We start from the raw sequence: 20,163 nt of genomic DNA, 5'->3' as shown, positions 1-20,163 counted from the left end.
AATAATATACTACAACGTTTTAAACATTTAGCATTGATGGAAAATATAAGATCATTAAGATACAATTCCAAAATTATAAAATAATAAAAAAATTAAAAAAAATAATATCATTGTTCGATAAACATAATTATGAAATGTGTCCGTTATCTACTATAGAAAGGGAGGTTATGCTTGTGGTGCAGAGATTTTATTGCGCACCTTTTAACGCAAAGCTAAAAGGTTCTCTGCGTGCTCAGCGGTCTTTAGTCGATAACTGTTTCCCGGAGTACACTGCGTGGAAGCGATCTACCGTTGTACCCCGTATATTATTTTATATAATATTTATTTATTGTTTATTTATTATTTATTTGTTTGATTTATTTTATTCATATTTATTTATTTAATTTTACCAACTCATTGCTGTTAATTTTAATTTTCAATTCATTTTATCCGAGTCGTATTTATAATATACAAGGTTGCTTGACACGAAATAATAATAATTATTTACTATGAAATCATGTTATTTTTTTGATTCGTACCATATTTTGAATTATTATAATTATTTAAATAAATATTTTTTGTGTAATATAGGTAGTTCATAGTTGAAAATGGCAACGTTGCAGAGATTTTTATGCTCGATCGTGTAGGTTTTCTTTTGTATTTATATATCCTTTGATATGCCGACAAATTTGCTCAATCGTGTCCCTAAAAAGGTGTTTTATGTTCAATCGTGTCGTAGCCCCCGGCTTCCCGCCCCGAGGGTCAATCGGTCGTTGGATTGTGACTAAATTACCCGGTAATGACTTATGAGAATATGAGGTATTGACGTTGGAAAAAATCGAGCTTTATCAATTGTATTGATAGGTTGGTACTAAAAATGCCATTCTCAATAGTATTATACCGGAATATTTTTATTATTCTGTGTCTAATATTTTACAATAGGTCCATTTAAAATAATATCACGTTAATAACTAATTATTATTATTTATCTTTTTAAAGTGGAAATAACACGGCGTACGTATAAATTCAATTTAATTTATTATAAAACGTTTTTGTAACCATCGTGTTTAATTTTTCACCATTAAAATGATTAAAACATGCTTTTAATAATCTTTATACTAACTGATATAAACTTTACTATAGAATATACTTTTCCAATAACATAATCTATATAATAAAGACTAAAGAGCAATGTTTATGTATGTATAAGCGATCCACAGCCAAGTCAATTGTACTCATGGTTCTGAAATATGGTATATACCTAAACCCAAGGATGTGCGTCTCGAAGTCAAATTTTGGAATTTTTAATTTTAATGACGTGTTTATGAAAAACGAATACTTTTTGTTTAGTTTAGACCTGTTAATGGTTACGGAGGAATTGATGGGAGAAGTGTCTTAATCTATTTTTTTTTATTACTTACTTTTTACTATTCAACACGTAAATGTGGTATATATAAACGACTCCTGAAAAACTATAATTTATTTTTTGTATAATATAATATTATTGGTCATATATTTTATGGATATATGTTGTTATAGGTATGCTTGGTAGCGAATCAAAATTATGAAATTAAAAAAAAATATATTTCTTAATCTGTGCCGGCTCAGGAATTTATGGGGCCTGGTGTGAATTAATTTTTTTAAATGAAAGGGTTCTCTTCCTAAACACTTAAAAAAATATACATAAAATGGCTATATAGGTAGTAAATTACGGATAGTTTCAGTAAAATTGGCACTACTCAATTCCATTAAAGAATTACCTGTCAACGTAAAAAAATAAAAACTCTTTACCTTATTGATGAAATACAGAAACCCTTATTTTCTTATTTTTTTAAAAATTTCAATTGTATTTATACAATTATTATACGTGATTACTTAGAATGTATACGTACATCGACATAAGTAAGATAAGCCTTGTAGGTTTCGAATACATGTGGATATTAAATTAAAATATTTCACCAGATGAATCATTTGTTGAACCTATTGAATATATATCCCTGATTGTAACTGATTTATATAATGTGGAGTGTAGGTAAACCAAAATTAAAATGAAAACTGTCACAGTGTAATTTGTTTTTACAGAAATAAGAATAGCATACAATAATTACGGTATGTATAATAACTAAGATGTGTGTATTAAACATTAAAATTGATTTTAATTACTGTAATTAATTTAGTGTCCCGATAAGCTGCATAGGACGTACTCGAGAAATTGTAAACTCTGCCCGTGTTTTTTTCAGCTAAAAATTATTTAGATATCAACTCAGCCCGGGGTTTTTACAGGCAAAAATGATTGACGTATAAACTCGGCCCGAATAAAAATATATGTATAATATTTTTAAGAACCATTTAGCATTACCCAGAGGATACCATGAAGAGACGATTATCATTATCCTCCAAAAATTATTTTCATATTTGTATTCATAGTAGGTATGAAGTTCGTTATATAAATGTAAAACTCGCTAAAATTGTGTAAAAAGTAACATGTTTCAGTATTAAAAAGTATAAGTAAAATGTATCCATATAAAATTGTAAGTGTATAAAAGTGTAAAAATATAAGTAAAACTGTAGTGTAATAATTAATAATGTAAGGTTATAACTTATACTATAAATCTATTTTTTAAAGTAAAAAGCCATGTGTTTGACGTATTCACTCATTGATACATATATATAACATTCGTTAACAACAAATTGTTCCGATAATATAATATAGAATATAGATACGTTATTTATTATTTGCAGAGGTGTTCCCAATATTTTTTTTGAGAGTATACTAAGACTCTAGTCAAGGTGAAGATCCATGATTTAGTAATAAACATGAATATTTAATAATATACAAATATTTTTACTGTGGTCTATAATTATAAAGGATGTGTTAAAAATATGAAAAAAAAATCAAACTTTTAAAAAAAGCTTGAAATTACCTTTATAAGTCAATAAAATATGAAAATATACAAATACTAAAAAAATTAATTAAATAAATTGTTAAAAAATAATTTCTGCATCTTATTTTCGTCGTCTATTTCTTTTCTTTCTTTACCTCTAGGAGTGGAAACGGCAGAACGGTGATCTCTTAACCAAATTTTAATATAAGGTCTAGGATTAAAATCTGCAATTGAAGGGCCATTGATAGAGATGAACATCAAATCTGACACATTTTCAATGTTTAATCTAGTCCTTAAATCAGTTATTGTCAAATTCATATCGGAAAACCCTCGTTCACAATCAGCTGTTGAAGTTGGGAGTATATTTAATGCTTTCATGCAACTAGAAAAAACATTTCTTGAACGGAAGTCAACTACACTTTCAAATTCAGAAAAACCTAATGTCCGCCAAATTTTGGAAGTATCCCATACATCTTGTATTTGATTATCGATTTGACTATCACTAACAAAATTATCTTCATTGGGCATCACTAGCTCGTGTGAACTAGTAGCACAAATGGCAGTATTAGTCGCATTTTTAGGTTTTTTTTCTCGGGGCATAAAAAAACTATCAAGTGTTCCGCTTTCACGTTTAAAATTCGAACTCATATTTGATAAAAATTTAAATAACACTTTATACAGTAAAACAGATTAGGATAGTTAATTAAACTCAATTAAATAAATTAATAAAACTGCTCAAATAAAATGAATACGTTAGTAAATAATAATTAATAAAAGAATTAAGAACTTATTCACGGTAAACAAAGAACGGTAGATCACACAACGCACAATCGATTTATAATAATAATAAAATGTTACAAGTCAGCGGTAACGGATGTACTGATTAAATTAATCGTGTTCAGAGTCAGACGCATTTCCATCATCTAATCTAATCTATCTAACGCGATAGTTCGTTTCTTGTTTTCTGAGAATCTAATAATAGTTGTAAGATATAAGTGTCATATTTCCGTTATCAGCGTCATAAATAATAATTAACTTTCGTTGCATTTTCTGAGTAACCAAAACCAGTTTTTTTTTTACTTTTGTATATAATTTGAGAGTATACAAGTATACCCATAGTTCTGACAAAATATCTTGAGAGTATACGGCGTATATGTAGTATACCCTATGGGAACACCTCTGATTATTTGTTGGTTAAATTATATCGTGCTTATTATATTTTATTGGTCAAAATAATTATCGGGCCGAGTTTACAACCGTCCTTTTTTATTATTTTAAATTTCCTGGCTGAGTTTACAATCAACCTATTTTATAACTTAAAATGTCCGGGGCGGTATTTAACTTTAAATTTGTTTGCACACAAAAAAGAGCTTGACAGACAGACTGCAGCGACTTGCAACGCAATTCGACTTACACCAGTGATGACTGATAACTAGATAATCGCATACAGCTATTGACTTACCCTTTTTACACTCAAAAAATCACCATAATAACGACGGCATACATAATTAAATTCATTGTAGTGGAATTGCCCAGTTGTTTATCTATTTACACCGGTAATGTGTAATAACTGCGGATAACTAGACACTCAAACAGGGCTTTTGACTTTTAACAAAGCACCGGACAGACGCCGGAGCATAGGAACAACTAGAGCTAAATTTAGGGGTGCTAAAATTATGTATACTTAACTCGTGGGAGGGGGGAGGGTTTCCCCTCCCCCCACACCACCTATCAATTATCATTAATTACAAAATCATTTTTTTTTTTTTCTTAAACTTTATTTTAAAACATACAATCTGTAATTTAAATTTACAATAAGCATGTATGCGGATATACATTAATTAATTTGACATGCGACGCGTGAAAAAAGAAGCCACCCAATAGCAACACTTTATAACAAAATCATTAGTAACAACGTTTTGTTATAACTTCAACTTTATTACCTATTTAATTGTATATATTATTACGCTTACAAAGTAAATAATTGTCGTATTATTACAAAATAATATTTTACAATTTACAACCATATAACAAATCCAAATAATAGACGTTTGATATTGGTTGATATGAATATATTCGGGCGGACTAAGGCGTCAGTTCGAATCTCGGTCACGGGCGGCACTTCTGGCCGGGCAAACATCTGTCTGGAGAGAGTGGCTGCCATCCCCCGACCGGGCATGGTAGAAACCTACGAATGCCCAATCGAAATTCTGCCAAGCAAACACACACGTGTTAAAAACCTACTGTTCCAACCTTACTGCATAAACCTACAAACAAGCTAATAGCCTTAGTCACCAGGCTTAAAAAGATCAATAAAAAAAAAAGAAAAAAGAGTATAATGCAAGGGTCTCCAGCTACGGCCCGCGGGCTGGATCCGGCCCACCAAAGTTTTTGCACCGGCCCGCCAAGCTAATCAATGTTTCAAAAATAATATATTTAATAGGTATACTATTCTCATTTAGTTTTCATTGTTTTTAATTAATCGAATTAATTGAATTAAATTAACTTATTATTTTTTCTTTTGATGCCATTCATAACAGCTTATAATAGTAATACATAAAAATGTTGGACCGCGTTTCCAAAGCGTATCTCAAATTTGGCCCGCCGTAGAAATAGGTTGTAGTCTGTGTAGACCCCTGATATAATGTATTAATTTAAACCTATTTTCTTTGTTTTTGTACTGGAGGTAATCCAACACTGATTCTGTTTTTATATTATTTGAAATATCCCTCTTAATATTTAAAAAGGACAAGTCAGTAAACCATTGCTAGCAACATAGTTGTTCTCAGACTTCAACCAATTTTTAATTCGTTGCATACTAGAAAACTACGTTCACATGTTGCAGAAAACAGAACTTATTGCAATTATAACCGACATTTTAAATGAATTAATTATGTTAGGAAACACTCTTGTTGAATTGTTTTCTTTTCATAAAAACGTAAAATAAAAAATAATATAAGTTATATCTTTGGATCTACAAATTATGTAACCCGGGGCACAACATAATATTAGCACCCCTATGCTATAGGCTTTATGAGTTTAAAATTTGAAATTTGCGCCCCTCTATGATTAGCGCCTGGGACATGGGCCCTGTATCAACCTCCTCTAGATCCGGTACTGAATATAACATACAATAAGGAAATCGTGTTTTATAACAGTGGCTAGGGTGTGATAAATTAAAGATTCATAGGGGCTCATAGGGGTTCCATATCCAGCCGGTAATCGGAAAAAAAATCCCCAAAGCAAATACATCTTTGACATCTTAAAATACTCATAACTCGCTTTAAAATTAAAATATAATAAAAAACCTATGATATTGTTTAGAATAGTTGATCATAATCTTACCTTTAATTTTTATAAGAGGTCAATTTACTCTAATTTTTAAGCTAAAGTGATCTCTAGAGCGTACAATTTTTCGTTTTTTTAAATAAGTATTTTTTATTGTTTTATATTTAAAATGACCTAAATATTTATATACATATTATATTACTGTGTTAATATTTTTGTTTACGCACAGTATATTATTTACTGTTTCCACTTCATGAAATTTTACTTAAACCTTCCCAAATCGGGCCAAATGTACAAACTATTATAAGTCTATAGACTCCATTTTCTACCATAATCTACTCTCAAGGTGAAGATTGAATCATTTATATTGGTGCTAAAGGTGACGGAAAATTAACTTATTGTAAAACAAGTTCTTTCGTGGCTTTCTATTATTCATATTTCTCTTTGGGCGTCAACGGTATTAACGCAAAATCAGATTTGGTGCATTAAATAATATCGTTTAAATGTATGCTAACGATGTGTTAAAAATAAGACGTGTTAAGGTAGCTAAATTATGGATAGTTGCAGAAAAATTAGCACTACTCAATTCCAGTAAAGAACTAGGTACTTGTCAACGTAAAAAAAATAAAAAAATGTTTAGTTACATAAAACACTTATTTTTTTTTTAAATTTAAATTTAATTTATACGTGATTACTAAGAATGTATACGTACAGCGAGATAAGTAAGATTGTAGGTTTCGAATAAAAGTGGAGATTCAATTAAAATATTACTCCCGAATACCTGATGAATTATTTGTTGAATCTATTGAATATTTAACCTAAAGAGTTATTGATGAGTGATGACTTATATTCCTAATGTAGAATGTAGATAAACCAGTACAGTGTAATTTATTTTCACAGAACAAGAAGAAATAAAGAGAAGTATATTAAAGTGTTTTAAAAATTTTAATTTATTTTAGATTATGTAATAGTAACTAATTATAGTGTTTACATAATCAAATGGGGGTTCTACTTATAGTATTGACCTTTGATACCTTGTGGTTCCATATTAAATTGTTGTTGCATAGGTACATGGGTATAATAAAAATACGTTTTTATAAGACTAATGACATTTATACATGTATATATATATAATATATATGTATATGGTTAATGGTTATTACTTATTAGTTATTAGTAGTTTTTGTACATATTGAATAATATCAGGGTACCTGGGTACAGATATTTATTATGTTTTGATAGTGTTTATTAGATATTGTATTGTCATTTGATTTCATAATGAGTATGAGACTTAGAGCTCTGCACGGTCCGTTTTTTTATAGACCGGACCGGACTGATAATTTTTAACAGAGACCAGGACTGGACCGGACCGGACCAATAAAATAAAAATGAAGCTAAACCAGACCGGGCTGATATATTTTGACAAAGACCAGGACCGGATCGGTCCGATACATTTTAGCAAAGACTAGGACCGGACCGGAACAGGCTGATAAAATAAAAATGAAGCCAGACCGAACGATCATTTTATCATGATAATGATTTTTCAACGTAATATAAATTATATGTAAAATTATACTATCGACGTTCAAAATGCAGATCACTATAGACCGAACCGGACCGAACCACATTAAATTACAATACACAAAGACCGAAAAAGACCGTGTAGACTTGAGTGTTGTTGTTGTGTATAATTTTGGGTAATATAATGGGTACATGGGTACAGATATTTATTGAGGTTTTTTTTTGGTAATGACATATTTAATAGTATTATGATGATAAAAGAGTTTGATGACCTCAGCAGTAAATGCTTTACCGGCATCGGCCATAGCGATAATTGAACATCAGTGGGTTATATTCCTACTTAAAAACAATGCAAAGAGTGTGAATAACCTCATCGCCTTTCCAGCTCAACTGCCAACTACTCAAGTAAATGGCATACCAAGAACAGGTTCTCCCTGCCTGGGGACATAATATATTAATTCTCAAGTCCGGGGTGCCATGTGCTGTTGGGCACTATATATTTTTGGTTTTTTTAAAATACATTTTTATAACATTTTTATGTCTTGGTTAAAAGTACTAGTGATATTTATTAAAATCACGAATTTTAAAAATTATTTTTTTAGTTTATGATAAATGAAAATGTCAATATCTTCCCTGTAAAAATAATATTACAATCGATTTGTGTTAAATAAAGTGTTGCATGGTCTGTGATAAAAAATATCTATGCATATATAAGTATGCAATCGGGATCTTCGAGTTTGTGGTAGGACAATCTAATAAATGCAATCCACAAATCTAGTACCAATTTATTTTGCAGATAATGATTGGAGCCCAGTAGAATGGATAAAAAGATTCTGTACTATAACGAAAAACGGTTTTTTTCAAAAACTTTTTAACTAAACGTACCTACGTAATAGCATATATAATATTATTATTATGGATTTTTTCGTACTTATTGTTTAAAAAAAATTGCACTCATGATGGGGGATAATATAAATGTATTTTATTTGTTTCCCCTTTTTTAAACATATTATTTATCATTTATGTTATAGCCTTGATGCAATTTGTAATAATTATAATTATCCCTTACACATTACAATTAAAACTTATTTTAGTTTTTATTCCATCTGCACAAGTACAACCACATTATGTAACACAATTTTCTTCTTTCCCTTTATATTGTATCATTAATATTGCTATTATTATTATTACGATTTAATATATGTTTTCCTTTATCAAATTATGTATGTACGTATTGATTAGTATTTAGTATGCTGGGTCTATGGCAACCTATATATTTTAGGCAATTCGTTTTAAATTAGTAAAGTTTGATAGTGGATCTTAAAGGGAAAAAAATGGTGCATTTATTTCTTATATAATATGTAATGGAATATTTAGTGAATATATTGTAATGATTTATTGTGTTTATTTTGATTAATTTTGTACGATAAAAGTCTATATAATGTGATGGTTAAAATGTAATAAAATTGCGTAAAAAAGCTCTAAACTGCTCTAAAATATTTTAAAAAAGTGACCTAACCTAACTAAGGGGATTCCGCACACTTCTGTTTTTTAGAGAAAAATAGACCTATACTTTTTCACACGCATACTGACTTGTATTATATCGAAAAAAATGACTTGACCGCGGGAATAACTCTCAAGCTTTGTAGAATTGTCAGATTTTGATGACTATTTTTTTACCTGAAAGAAGAAAACTTCCAACAGCCCGCATCGATCTCTGATCTTGTATTTTAGTTCAAATAAATGTATTAAAAAATTTGTAAAAAAATGCTTTTTATCTTGTATTTTTTTTAGACGTATTATAAAGTTTGAGAATAAAATATTGAAAAACAGAGATCGAGGCGGGCTGTAGAATATTTCCCTCTAGCAATTAAAAAAAAATATGAAATTTGGTTGATTCTACAAGGCGGTATCGTTATTCCCGCAGAGTGTATTTTTGAGGACAAAATTGCATAGGCACCGGGTGCCTTAATGGAAGTTAAAAAATACATAAGCTCAATTATTTTTTATATGTATTTAAAGTTGAAATGTTGAAAAAATTTAAGAATATTTTCAATCTATTTTTTAGTTAGAAATTCAAGAAAATTTTCCCTTTCGTGGCTAACATTAGACATTTTAATAGAAGATTTCCCACCTTATCCAAAAAAATGTTACCGGAGAGTAACAGTAAGGTCCATTTCAATGCCCCCCCCCCACTTTCGAAATTTGAACTTCTGACCACGCCAAACGTTTGTGCATCGTTTGTGCAGAAATGTGCACCAAGTCCAATAGTTTGTGCACAAAAACTGAAAGCTCTATCCCTAAAACAAAATGGGGGGGGGGCCATTGAAACGGTAGCCCCCCACATTGAATATTTGGATTTTTGAATGTGCCAAACGTTTGTGCATCGTTTGTGCAGAAATGTGCACCAGGTCTCGACGTTTGTGCACAAAAACTCCCAGCACTATCCAAAAAACAAAGTGGGGGGACCATTGAAACGAGACACCCTCTTTTTGGAAAATTGAAATTTTTAATGTGCCAAACGTTTGTGCATCGTTTGTGCAGAAATGTGCACCAGGTCCCGACGTTTGTGCACAAAAACTCCTAGCGCTATCCAAAAAAACAAAGTGAGGGGTATTAAAACGAGGGTCTCCTTTTTTGAAATTTTAAATATTTGTCATATTAATAAATGTTGTTTACGTACCTAATAGGTTTAATAGAATTTTAATATTGCCATGTAAACGTCTAGAAATAGTAGGGCAGTAGGTTCATAATATATTATATTTAAATATTGTATTATAATAATATGAATAATATAATAATATTATGTTATATTCCTAGGTTATTTAAAAATTAAATACCAGTGTTTCTAAAATACAAAAATCTTAATTTAAAATATCTAAAAACATAACTACCGCTTATAAATTATAACCACAGGTTAGCAATACTAACTTAAAAATAAAAAGTTATAAATTAATATAATAATTGCTTAAGTCGTATACAACTGAACGCAACTTAACCTAATAACTATTAGTTGTTACATCTTATAATACGTATTTTGGGTATAACATTTAATTTTACACTTTTAATTTAATTCTGAATTGAAAATGTATCCCTCATACAGATTTTTACTGTTACTAAAATAAACATTATTATTTATATGTAATATTATACCCACTCAGCACTCAATATTTTTATAATTGGCAAGAAAACATACATTTGCACCAATAAACACATTATCTTTCTTGAATTACTGTTAGAAGCAATCATAATAAAATATACAAGTTTATAATTTAAGTTAATTTTTTTTAAAAATATTAAAAATATTATCGATTTCTTGTGTTAAATTAACAAAATTGTTTTAATACTATATTAATTGAACAAACAAATCTGAATTCTTTCAGTACACACTATATGTTTAAAAAAAAAATATATATAAAAGAATCAAAAAAAGTTAAATATATAAAAAAATTAATTTAATGGGGAACGTGAGAGAACCTAGCCAGTCTCTTTTCAAATTATATATTATGTACACAGGTACTCAGCGTACTCCCTGGTATAGCCGGTTAATCTTGAAAAATTTTTATACAAAAAAATCTACTAGAGTTCAATGAAGTGAAAAAAAAATTGTTTGAGAAATCAGGGTGAAATAACACTAAACAAAAGAATACGCTGGAAGCTTAATACTGCAATACATATTAACTACAATCCAAAAACTAGGTGTTGTTTACATTATAATAATGCGAACAGTTATTATGATCAGAGGTGTATCACGGTAATATATGTATTAGAAAATGTATAAAAATGAATGTAAATTATAAAGGATGCAAAGAAATTAAATGATAAAAGGTCCTGCACGGACTCTACTATGTGATTGTAATTTATAAAGGACATAAAATGTTTAATTTAAAATAATATTGTGTTTGGTGGGTCTACAGTCAATATTAAATTACAAACTATAAAGTCTAAATGCAAATAAAAACATAGTCAGATATCTGTTTTAGTCTTTGTAAATATGTGCGGAGAAAAGTTAGATTTAGTACAATGTAAAAAAATGTGGAAAGGAAACCCTGAGAATTCTTTGACAATAGGATATTAAAACACAAAACCATATATTAAATTAAAACTATTGATTTTATACATTTTCTATTTACAAAAACTCATAAGTATTGAAAACCTTATAAAACCCTAATAAAATAATATTTTGTTATATTTTAAAATACATTTTATAATTTGTTGTGGTAAAAAAATCATTATTTAATGTTGGCTGTATTTAAGTTTTTAATAACTATACTGGTACAACTCTTGCTGACAGTCTTTAAGACCGTGTTAAAATTGATAATTAGTTAACATCTAATTTCCTGCCCTATCCTAACCTAACCTAAACTAACCTAATTAATAATATTTAAATATTTTCTTTCATTGTTATGTTTACAATATCGAATACCTTGATAGTTAGTAGGAAAAGATCATCGCAAAGCTCACGACCGGTGATAGTAGTCGTCTATCATTACCATAGCTTCAACTAACCATAGGTTTACCTAACTAACCTTCTTATGACTTATTAGGACACTTTGAATAAAAAGATCCTGATTTGCAGGTTGCTGAACTTAAGTGTTTGATTATCAAGTTGATCCTTAGATTGTTGACACCTTAATCCATGCTATGGATGAAGCCCATAGATAATAAAGATATGGATAGTCCACGCCTATTTTAAATACATTTCAGGCGGCGTACCCGGAGGGGAAGGAAATTGAGGCTCCTTTATATTGATGGTCGATACTCGAGTTGGCCTCAATTGTTCCCCTCGAAGATCTGACCACTGATAAGACTAAGGACATACCTATCCATTATGTTATATCTTTATTATCTATGATGGAGCCATACCCAGCTCACTCGTGTAAACAATTTGAAGCACATAAAAGCGATCAACGAATCTCTATTATTATTTAAATATTTCAATTCATAATATGAATTCCCAGCCCTGTCCCCCATACTCTGATATTAAAAGCCCAGCCCACCTTCATATTATTCTCTATGCAAAAAGTAAATTTAAGACAAATTTGTAAATCAATGCACAGTCTCTCTATTGTACTAATATTTGTGATTTCATTAATTTTCAGTATTTTGTATAATTAGATTGGGAAAACATAAGACAATATCATTTACACAAGACTGTGGCTAACACAATCATACTTTGATAAAAGTATATGATATAAGTACCTTCTATATTTGAATTAATCGTTATTTTTTTTTTCGGGTACTTTATTGGTGGACAGCACTTCAACTACGGTCCCTCAACTTACTGAGGAAACCTTGAGGCATTTACTTTTAGGAAATAAATTAAATCCTCAAACATAACTCTTAATTCAAGAGTTTGTAACTAATACAATCATAATATAATATGAGTATAGTACATTTCGTAATATTTACTGTTAGTGAAATATTAAGTTTGTATTTCTAATATAATATATGTCATGATATTTATGGACGACACTTGCACCATGGCCCCTCGATATAGTAATGTGGCGACCCGGCACATCTCTTTTAGATAAATTATTAAATACTTAATCAAGTCTTTCAATTTACTAAACATTTATATTTTGTAGATAATTTGAAGAAAAATTTAAAATTGAAGAGAGACTGTGTGAATTAACAACATTTTTGGTACGAAATGTTTATTTGAACACCTGTTATAATGTATTATATTGAACTTAAATTAATTTTTTATAATTTACTATAGTAAACATTTGAACATTTATTACAATATACGTATATTATACATAGATTTCAAGCAGTGCCGCAACTTGGTACATATTGGTGGGTGTGCGACCAAATATATAGGGCCCATGTATAGAGGCAAAACTACAGGGGAGGGGAGAGGGGGGCTATAGCCCCCACCCCCCAACTACGATTCAGACCCCTCCAAAAAATATTCCTTATTTATTTAGATATAAGGCGTTTATAGGTTATTTTAAATTAATAGTTTTGTTAGGTGTGCTGTAGCCCCCCAGAATTTTTAAGACGAACGTCTCTCCAGCACCACCCATTCAAAAATTTTACGATTTTTTTTTACAGGAAATTAGCATGTAATTAGCATGAATTTGCATGACTATCGCCAAAATTTGCATGACAAAGTATACAACTCTGTGACAAAAAATGATGTGCGGTGCTGGAGAGACGTCTCACCAGCACCACCCAACGTGAAAAATTAAAAATAATAACAAACTCGATATACCAAAATGTAGCACGTGATTAGCACGAATTTGCACGATATACCCGGAAATTCGCACGTGTCTGGTTCGCGAACAAACCACGTTCGACTATTTCGCGCGTTTTTTTTATAAGCATTTAAAGTTCAAAAATCACGAAAGTTAGCAAATTATTTTGAGTTGAGAATTCGTAAAAATTTTTCGTTTTAAATCTAAGATTTTAATTTTGGTAATAATACAAAACTGTGTACAAAGTTAAATTCGAGTTGCACCAAGTTTATATTTTTAAATTAAAGGTTTTCGAAACGTAATTTCTGGTTAAGAAAATTTTGAAATAAAGTTCCCCATTTGATATTTTAATTAATTTAACTTTAGTTTTACTCAGACGCATCCACGTTGAATCAAAATCAACATATAATTTTGCTTTATTATCCCAATTTAATAAGTTTTCGGCCTCTTCTCAGGCAGCTGAAGCTGGTTGAATCATAAAATACCTCCTACCTCCATTGGTATAGGCACCTATTGTATAAGTACAGGTATGAAGTATTTTATTCCCCACTCATTACACTTCTGCAGTATTATATTTAAGTATTTATTAGAACTTTACACAGAGTTTTTCAAACGTTTAATAGAAATTTCGTAAACAATCTTATTAAATTTTATTTTTTAAAATTGGTTACACTTGGAGGTTGGAATTTTTTTAAATAGATAACAATTTATTGTCAAGTTATTTTAATGTAGTACCTATACAATTTGAATTCAGTTAATCAAAATGTTTTATTTGTACATTTTATGGTATACAAATGCTTTGATAATTTATTTTATTATACTGTATAAATCAGAAGCTCACACAATACAACTGTATTTTGATTGACTGCTTTTGACTTTTTGATAGTGTCATCAAATAATTCCCAATTGTTAGGCCCTCTTTTACAGTACGCTACATAGTGACCAACAGATGTGCGCAATCTACTTAGCCCTTTAGGATTATGTTATTTAGGATTATATTAATACCTACGTTTCTACTCATAAATTATACTATGTATAATTTATTATTTTACTTATTTTATTTAAAATAGTATAATGGCTTTTGGGTTTACTACAGCGCCAACACCTCTCTTCAATTTTTTTTTTTAGTACTGTAACTCTAGTTGAATAATTTGTATTGACTTGAAAATTGATAATTTGGTGCCCCATGAATAATCATTCTTTAATGAACTAAATATTTTGAATAGTTTTTTCTGTTTAAGTTTCGGGACATTTTAGTTTGAACTTCGTAATAATTTTCAAATTTTATAGAATTGAGAAAAATTTGAAAAACCGGTACTGGTTCCGTTAAGCTATAATTAAATTAATCCAACTGTGATATTTAAATTAATGTTAAAGATATATTTAAGGTATTAGTGTTTTAAAACAGTGAGTACTCATCACTTTAGTCACAATGTGGTAAATCCTAGTTTTTGCACTTTTCGGAACGTTATTGTCTTAGTGACAAAATAGTGATAAAAGTTGAAAGTAAGCAGTACTAAGCAGTTTTAATAAGCAAAGTTAATAACTTGAATCATAATATGATGTTGCAGATCAAAATTATATTTTAATACTACATTAAAAACCGAACAGGAATTTAACAAGTAATAACTAATAACGAGTAAGTATATATAATCATTTTTGTTTTTGTATTTTCACAATTCCACATTTATTTGTTCTTATACAGCGTTAGAAATTTTTTCAGAAATTATTTTTTTAATATTTTGGGAATTTTTTTCTGATTGCCTGGTAGATATCTTTAATGTTCTATTGTCAATCAAGGATGAAAAAAATATATATAAATTTCATTAGGTAGAAAATGAGTATGGAAGTTTTTATGCCTTCGATTCTGGGTATAAATTATGGATACGTGATTTATTTAGGAGTTATATAGAAAATAAGGCTGCGCTTTTTACAATTGATGGATGTGGTCAGTCATACTTTGACTGTGGCGTTATTCCAGAAGTATACGCAACTGTAGATTTTGGAATTTCATCAAACGGTTAGTATTACAAAAAGTCAAAGTAGATTATTTGGTGTGTGAAAAAATTTAAAAATATCATCAAAACACTGAAAGACGTGCCAATTTATAAAATTGAATTAATAAATATTAAATTTATTGCAGATTTGAATTATAGTATATTTTTATATGTTTGTTTTACCTTCTCAATGTTTTGACTTCATGAGAAAGGTTCAAAAAGGAGGTCCACTAGTGAACTCAGAGTTCTATCCCGGTTGGTTAACTCATTGGCAAGAATCAGTATCTATAGTCAACCCCATCGATGTTGTAAAACAAATGAAAGTAATGTTGGCAATTAATGCTTCGTTTAAAATTTTCGGTACAAATTTTGGATTCACATCGGGAGCGAATACAAATGACACCAAAGAAAGTATTGGATACTTACCACAGTTGACCTCATACGATTATAATGCTCCATTGGATGAAGCTGTAGACCCTACAGAAAAGTATTTCAAAATTAAACAGACACTTGAAGAAGCCGTGAGTTTTAATAACAGTTAACTATCCAATATACATATACAGTTTATTAATTAATTATTTTTAAGAAATATGCTGTGACAAACGAGATATCACCAAATCCTGCACCCAAAGGTGCCTATGGAAAATTCTATTTAAGACCTTTGGTTAGCATATTTGAAAAGGTTGCTCAACGTATTAAACCAGTGATCAGTGATGTTCCTTTACCGTTTGAGGACTTAGATATTAACACTGGTTTTGTAATGTATGAAACAACATTAACAGATGATCAAAAAAATGTTGAAAATCCAGTAAACCTAACTGTGAACACGGTTAGAGATCGAGCAATCATTTACCTGGATCAAGTAGAGTTACATTGCAGTTATAGTTTTAGAAACATGAGTGTTCAAATTTTTTTTTAGGTACAAGTGGGTACTATGAATCGGTTGAAAGCTAATACTACAATAAGCTTAAACATTAACCGTACTGTTCAAAACCTAAGCATTTTAATTGAGAATCAGGGAAGGATGAATTTTGGAGACTTAATTGAAGATAGGAAGGTAATAATAGCTGACAATAAATTTTTTTATTTATGGTCTGAGACTGAAATAGTATAATTTATAATAGTATACTATAGTATTATAGTATAATATAATGCTTACCAGTTACCATAGAAGTTAATATTTGATAAATTGTGTACAGACTGGCGAGTGGTTACATTACCTTTATAGAAACAAAAGTGGTAATATTTACAATCACTGAATTAGATTGTATTATATTTATTTTAACTACCAACTGAGTATAATTACTGAATTAAAATATTGTATGTAAAATAATACTAATTATATTTTCTAGGGAATTTTTGATCAAGTGATTCTCGGAAATAAAATATTAAGCCCTTGGAAAATGACTGCATATCCTTTGAATGGTACATCATGGATTTCTTCAATCAAATCAGTTGAAAACGTCAACAGTGTTAAATTACCAGCATTTTATAAAACACAGTTTACATTAACAGTTAACTATACAAAATGTTTAGACACTTATTTGGACACTTCAGGCTGGACAAAGGTGTGTTCTTACAAGTTAATACTGTTAAGTCGACTTTTATCCACATATTTACAATTTAAAAAATAATATTCGATATTTACAGGGTGTAGTGTTTTTAAACAATGTAAACCTTGGTCGGTATTGGCCACTTGGTGGACCTCAAGTTACACTTTATGTGCCAGCTCCTTTTTTAAAACCATCACCTTATGCCAATACACTAGTGATATTAGAACTTGAAGGTACATCTCAAGATTTGTCCGTGAAATTTGTGGATAAACCTGTTCTTGATGGTCCTATAATGACATAGATAAAATGTATGTTATATAATTGATTAAGAAAAATATATTACAATTATTAAATGTTTGATTTATTTAATTTTTATCATATAATAATTATCGTGATTTTAAACTCTGTGTGTCATTCTATAAAACCATTCATTGACAAGCAATAATTCACAGTTCATAGCATCAACTAGATAGGGCCCAGCTAGGATACCTACATAATTCATTTATTGTGTATAGCAATGCAATCTAGGTATCTTGCGACGGAAGTGAGTGGATGCCACAGTATGGTCTTTGCGTTAGAAGCTTCAAATTGAGTATCTAGGTATTTTGTTGTTTTTTAAATTTTTATTTACATAATTTTTTCTAGTGATTATAGATACGTCATCCAGTAAAAAGATTGTCCGTGGCAATAAATATATAATTCAAGTTTAAAAAGTACTCTGAACTGAAATTTGAAAGTATCTATTTTATGAAAATAACCTGAACGCACTCAAATGTGCGAGTTCGTGGTATAAACTTATATTTTAATATTATATATTCCTACTGCTTAACAAACTGTCCGTCTATTGTTGGCTCATTTTATTTTTTTTGTTCACCGAAATTATCAAAGAATTGTTAATCGTTTCCGACTAATGTCGATAATTATTGGCGATTATCATAGATGATACAAAATATATTAGGTATATTATGATAAATCCATTAAACTTATATAATACTCAGTACCTATATGGTCAATTGATAAATTGTGTGTTCTTTTACAGAAATCTTTGTGATCTGCAACGTATGAATAGATACGGTTAAGTTGAATTATTATTATTTGTTTATTGTCATATTTGTATATAATAATATATTTTAGTCGTTTCAATTACCCACGAATAATATTTTTAAAATAGGTATAGCACGAACTACAATCGTTCTTCTTTGTTTAAATATCTGATTTCGTCCAATTTGATTATAAAAATATAAAATAACTAGGTATAAGAAAAAATGTGTTTTTTCTAAAAAAATTTTTTAGATTTTTTGGTTACAGAATAATCTATTTACGTGGAACTTTGTTTTCAAATTTCAAACCTTAGCTACAAAAGTTGAAATATCATTTTTCAATTTTAAAGTTCATAAATTGTGCCTATTTATTTTAAAAATTTCACATGTTATTGTAACAATATATCAGGAGCCTTTTATTAAATGTTCATGCTTTTTGACCCCACTACTAAAACTTTATTGACATTTATAGAAAATAAAACTAAAAAAAATGGAAACTGAAAATGCCCGCAAACAGCCAAAACAAGTCAAAATATTTTGGTGGTGTATAGAAAATGCTATTATAAACAATCAGGGGAAATTGCATGTACCTTAGCTATCTATACGATCATTTGACTTAAAGTTACACCAAAAACTAAAATTGATTTTGTTAAAACGTGATATTATTGGTATAGGTTAAATTTCTATTTTATAATAGATCAATAGCCAATAGATTACCTATAAATCACATTTTTTTATTTAAATCCCGGTAGTCATTTGGCATGCAAACTATAACTGAAATAGATAACCAGAATAGGTACATTGCTGATCACAAAGTACTTTCTGTAAAAGTACATTCGATTTAATATTTATCAATAGACTGTATAGATACTTAGTATAATATAAAGTTCTATGGATTTATCATAGTAAATAATATATTTTATAATATCTATGGCAATCGTCAATTGTCGACATTCGTCGGCGACGATAAACAATTTTAATAATTTCAGTGAACAAATAAGTAATAAGCCATCGATATAGACCGACAGTTATGAGCCGTATACATTATAATGTAAGTTCTAACACAAACTCACACATTTCGTTATGATCAGGTATTCAGGTTATTTTCATAAAATATTTTGATACTTTCAAGTTTCAGTTCAGAGCGAGATGAAGATGGATAAAGATAGTTTCTTCGGTGACGGCGGCACTCTAGCCAGGTTTCACCGGAAGAGTTAATGCTTACGCGTAAGTTTGTTTTCATATTATTACTATTTTACATTTACTTTTTAGGCTTAAATTAAATATTTATTGCCACGGACAATCTGTTAACTGGGTTACGTAGAAGCATTTATAAGTTTAATCCCAAAAGCGCAATGTATAAAATACGCGAGACCATCTTCGTTATAGGTTAGTTAAGTTTAATACGCAACTTTTTGCATGTTATACTATACGCCGGGTATCACTTTAGGTTTGCGCGATATATTTAAAACAATATAATATTATTAATCTTTATATTTTATATTTTTATATACATAAATACATTATACACCCCATATATTTTATTAGCATACTTACAGCTTTTTTAGTGTAGTTTATACCCTATAGATGGCTATAGATATAGGTATTAAATGTCTTGCAATTATATATTTTACTATAATTATTAATTTCATTATAATATAATATAACAATACACAAATCATTTTTTCGAAAAATATATG

At 29.3% G+C, this 20,163-nt stretch overlaps 2 protein-coding genes across 2 annotated transcripts; one reads left to right on the top strand and one right to left on the bottom strand.

Annotated features, from left to right (window-relative positions):
* Nucleotides 1-2,826: 2,826 nt before the first annotated feature.
* On the bottom strand, nt 2,827-3,663 carry LOC132943964 (uncharacterized). Its single transcript, XM_061013143.1, has one exon. It carries the CDS (start codon nt 3,510-3,512, stop codon nt 2,949-2,951), a length of 564 nt encoding a protein of 187 aa, XP_060869126.1. The 5' UTR covers nt 3,513-3,663; the 3' UTR covers nt 2,827-2,948.
* Nucleotides 3,664-16,062: 12,399 nt separating this feature from the next.
* LOC132943259 (beta-galactosidase-like) lies at nt 16,063-17,744 on the top strand. Its single transcript, XM_061012163.1, has 5 exons — nt 16,063-16,391; nt 16,457-16,732; nt 16,790-16,927; nt 17,223-17,438; nt 17,521-17,744. Exons 1-5 carry the CDS (start codon nt 16,074-16,076, stop codon nt 17,722-17,724), a joined length of 1,152 nt encoding a protein of 383 aa, XP_060868146.1. The 5' UTR covers nt 16,063-16,073; the 3' UTR covers nt 17,725-17,744.
* The last annotated feature ends 2,419 nt before the right edge of the window (nt 17,745-20,163 follow it).

The sequence above is a fragment of the Metopolophium dirhodum genome, chromosome 4 (assembly GCF_019925205.1).
Source record: "Metopolophium dirhodum isolate CAU chromosome 4, ASM1992520v1, whole genome shotgun sequence".
Lineage (NCBI taxonomy): Eukaryota > Metazoa > Arthropoda > Insecta > Hemiptera > Aphididae > Metopolophium > Metopolophium dirhodum.
This window is presented reverse-complemented; position numbering and strand designations above follow the sequence as displayed.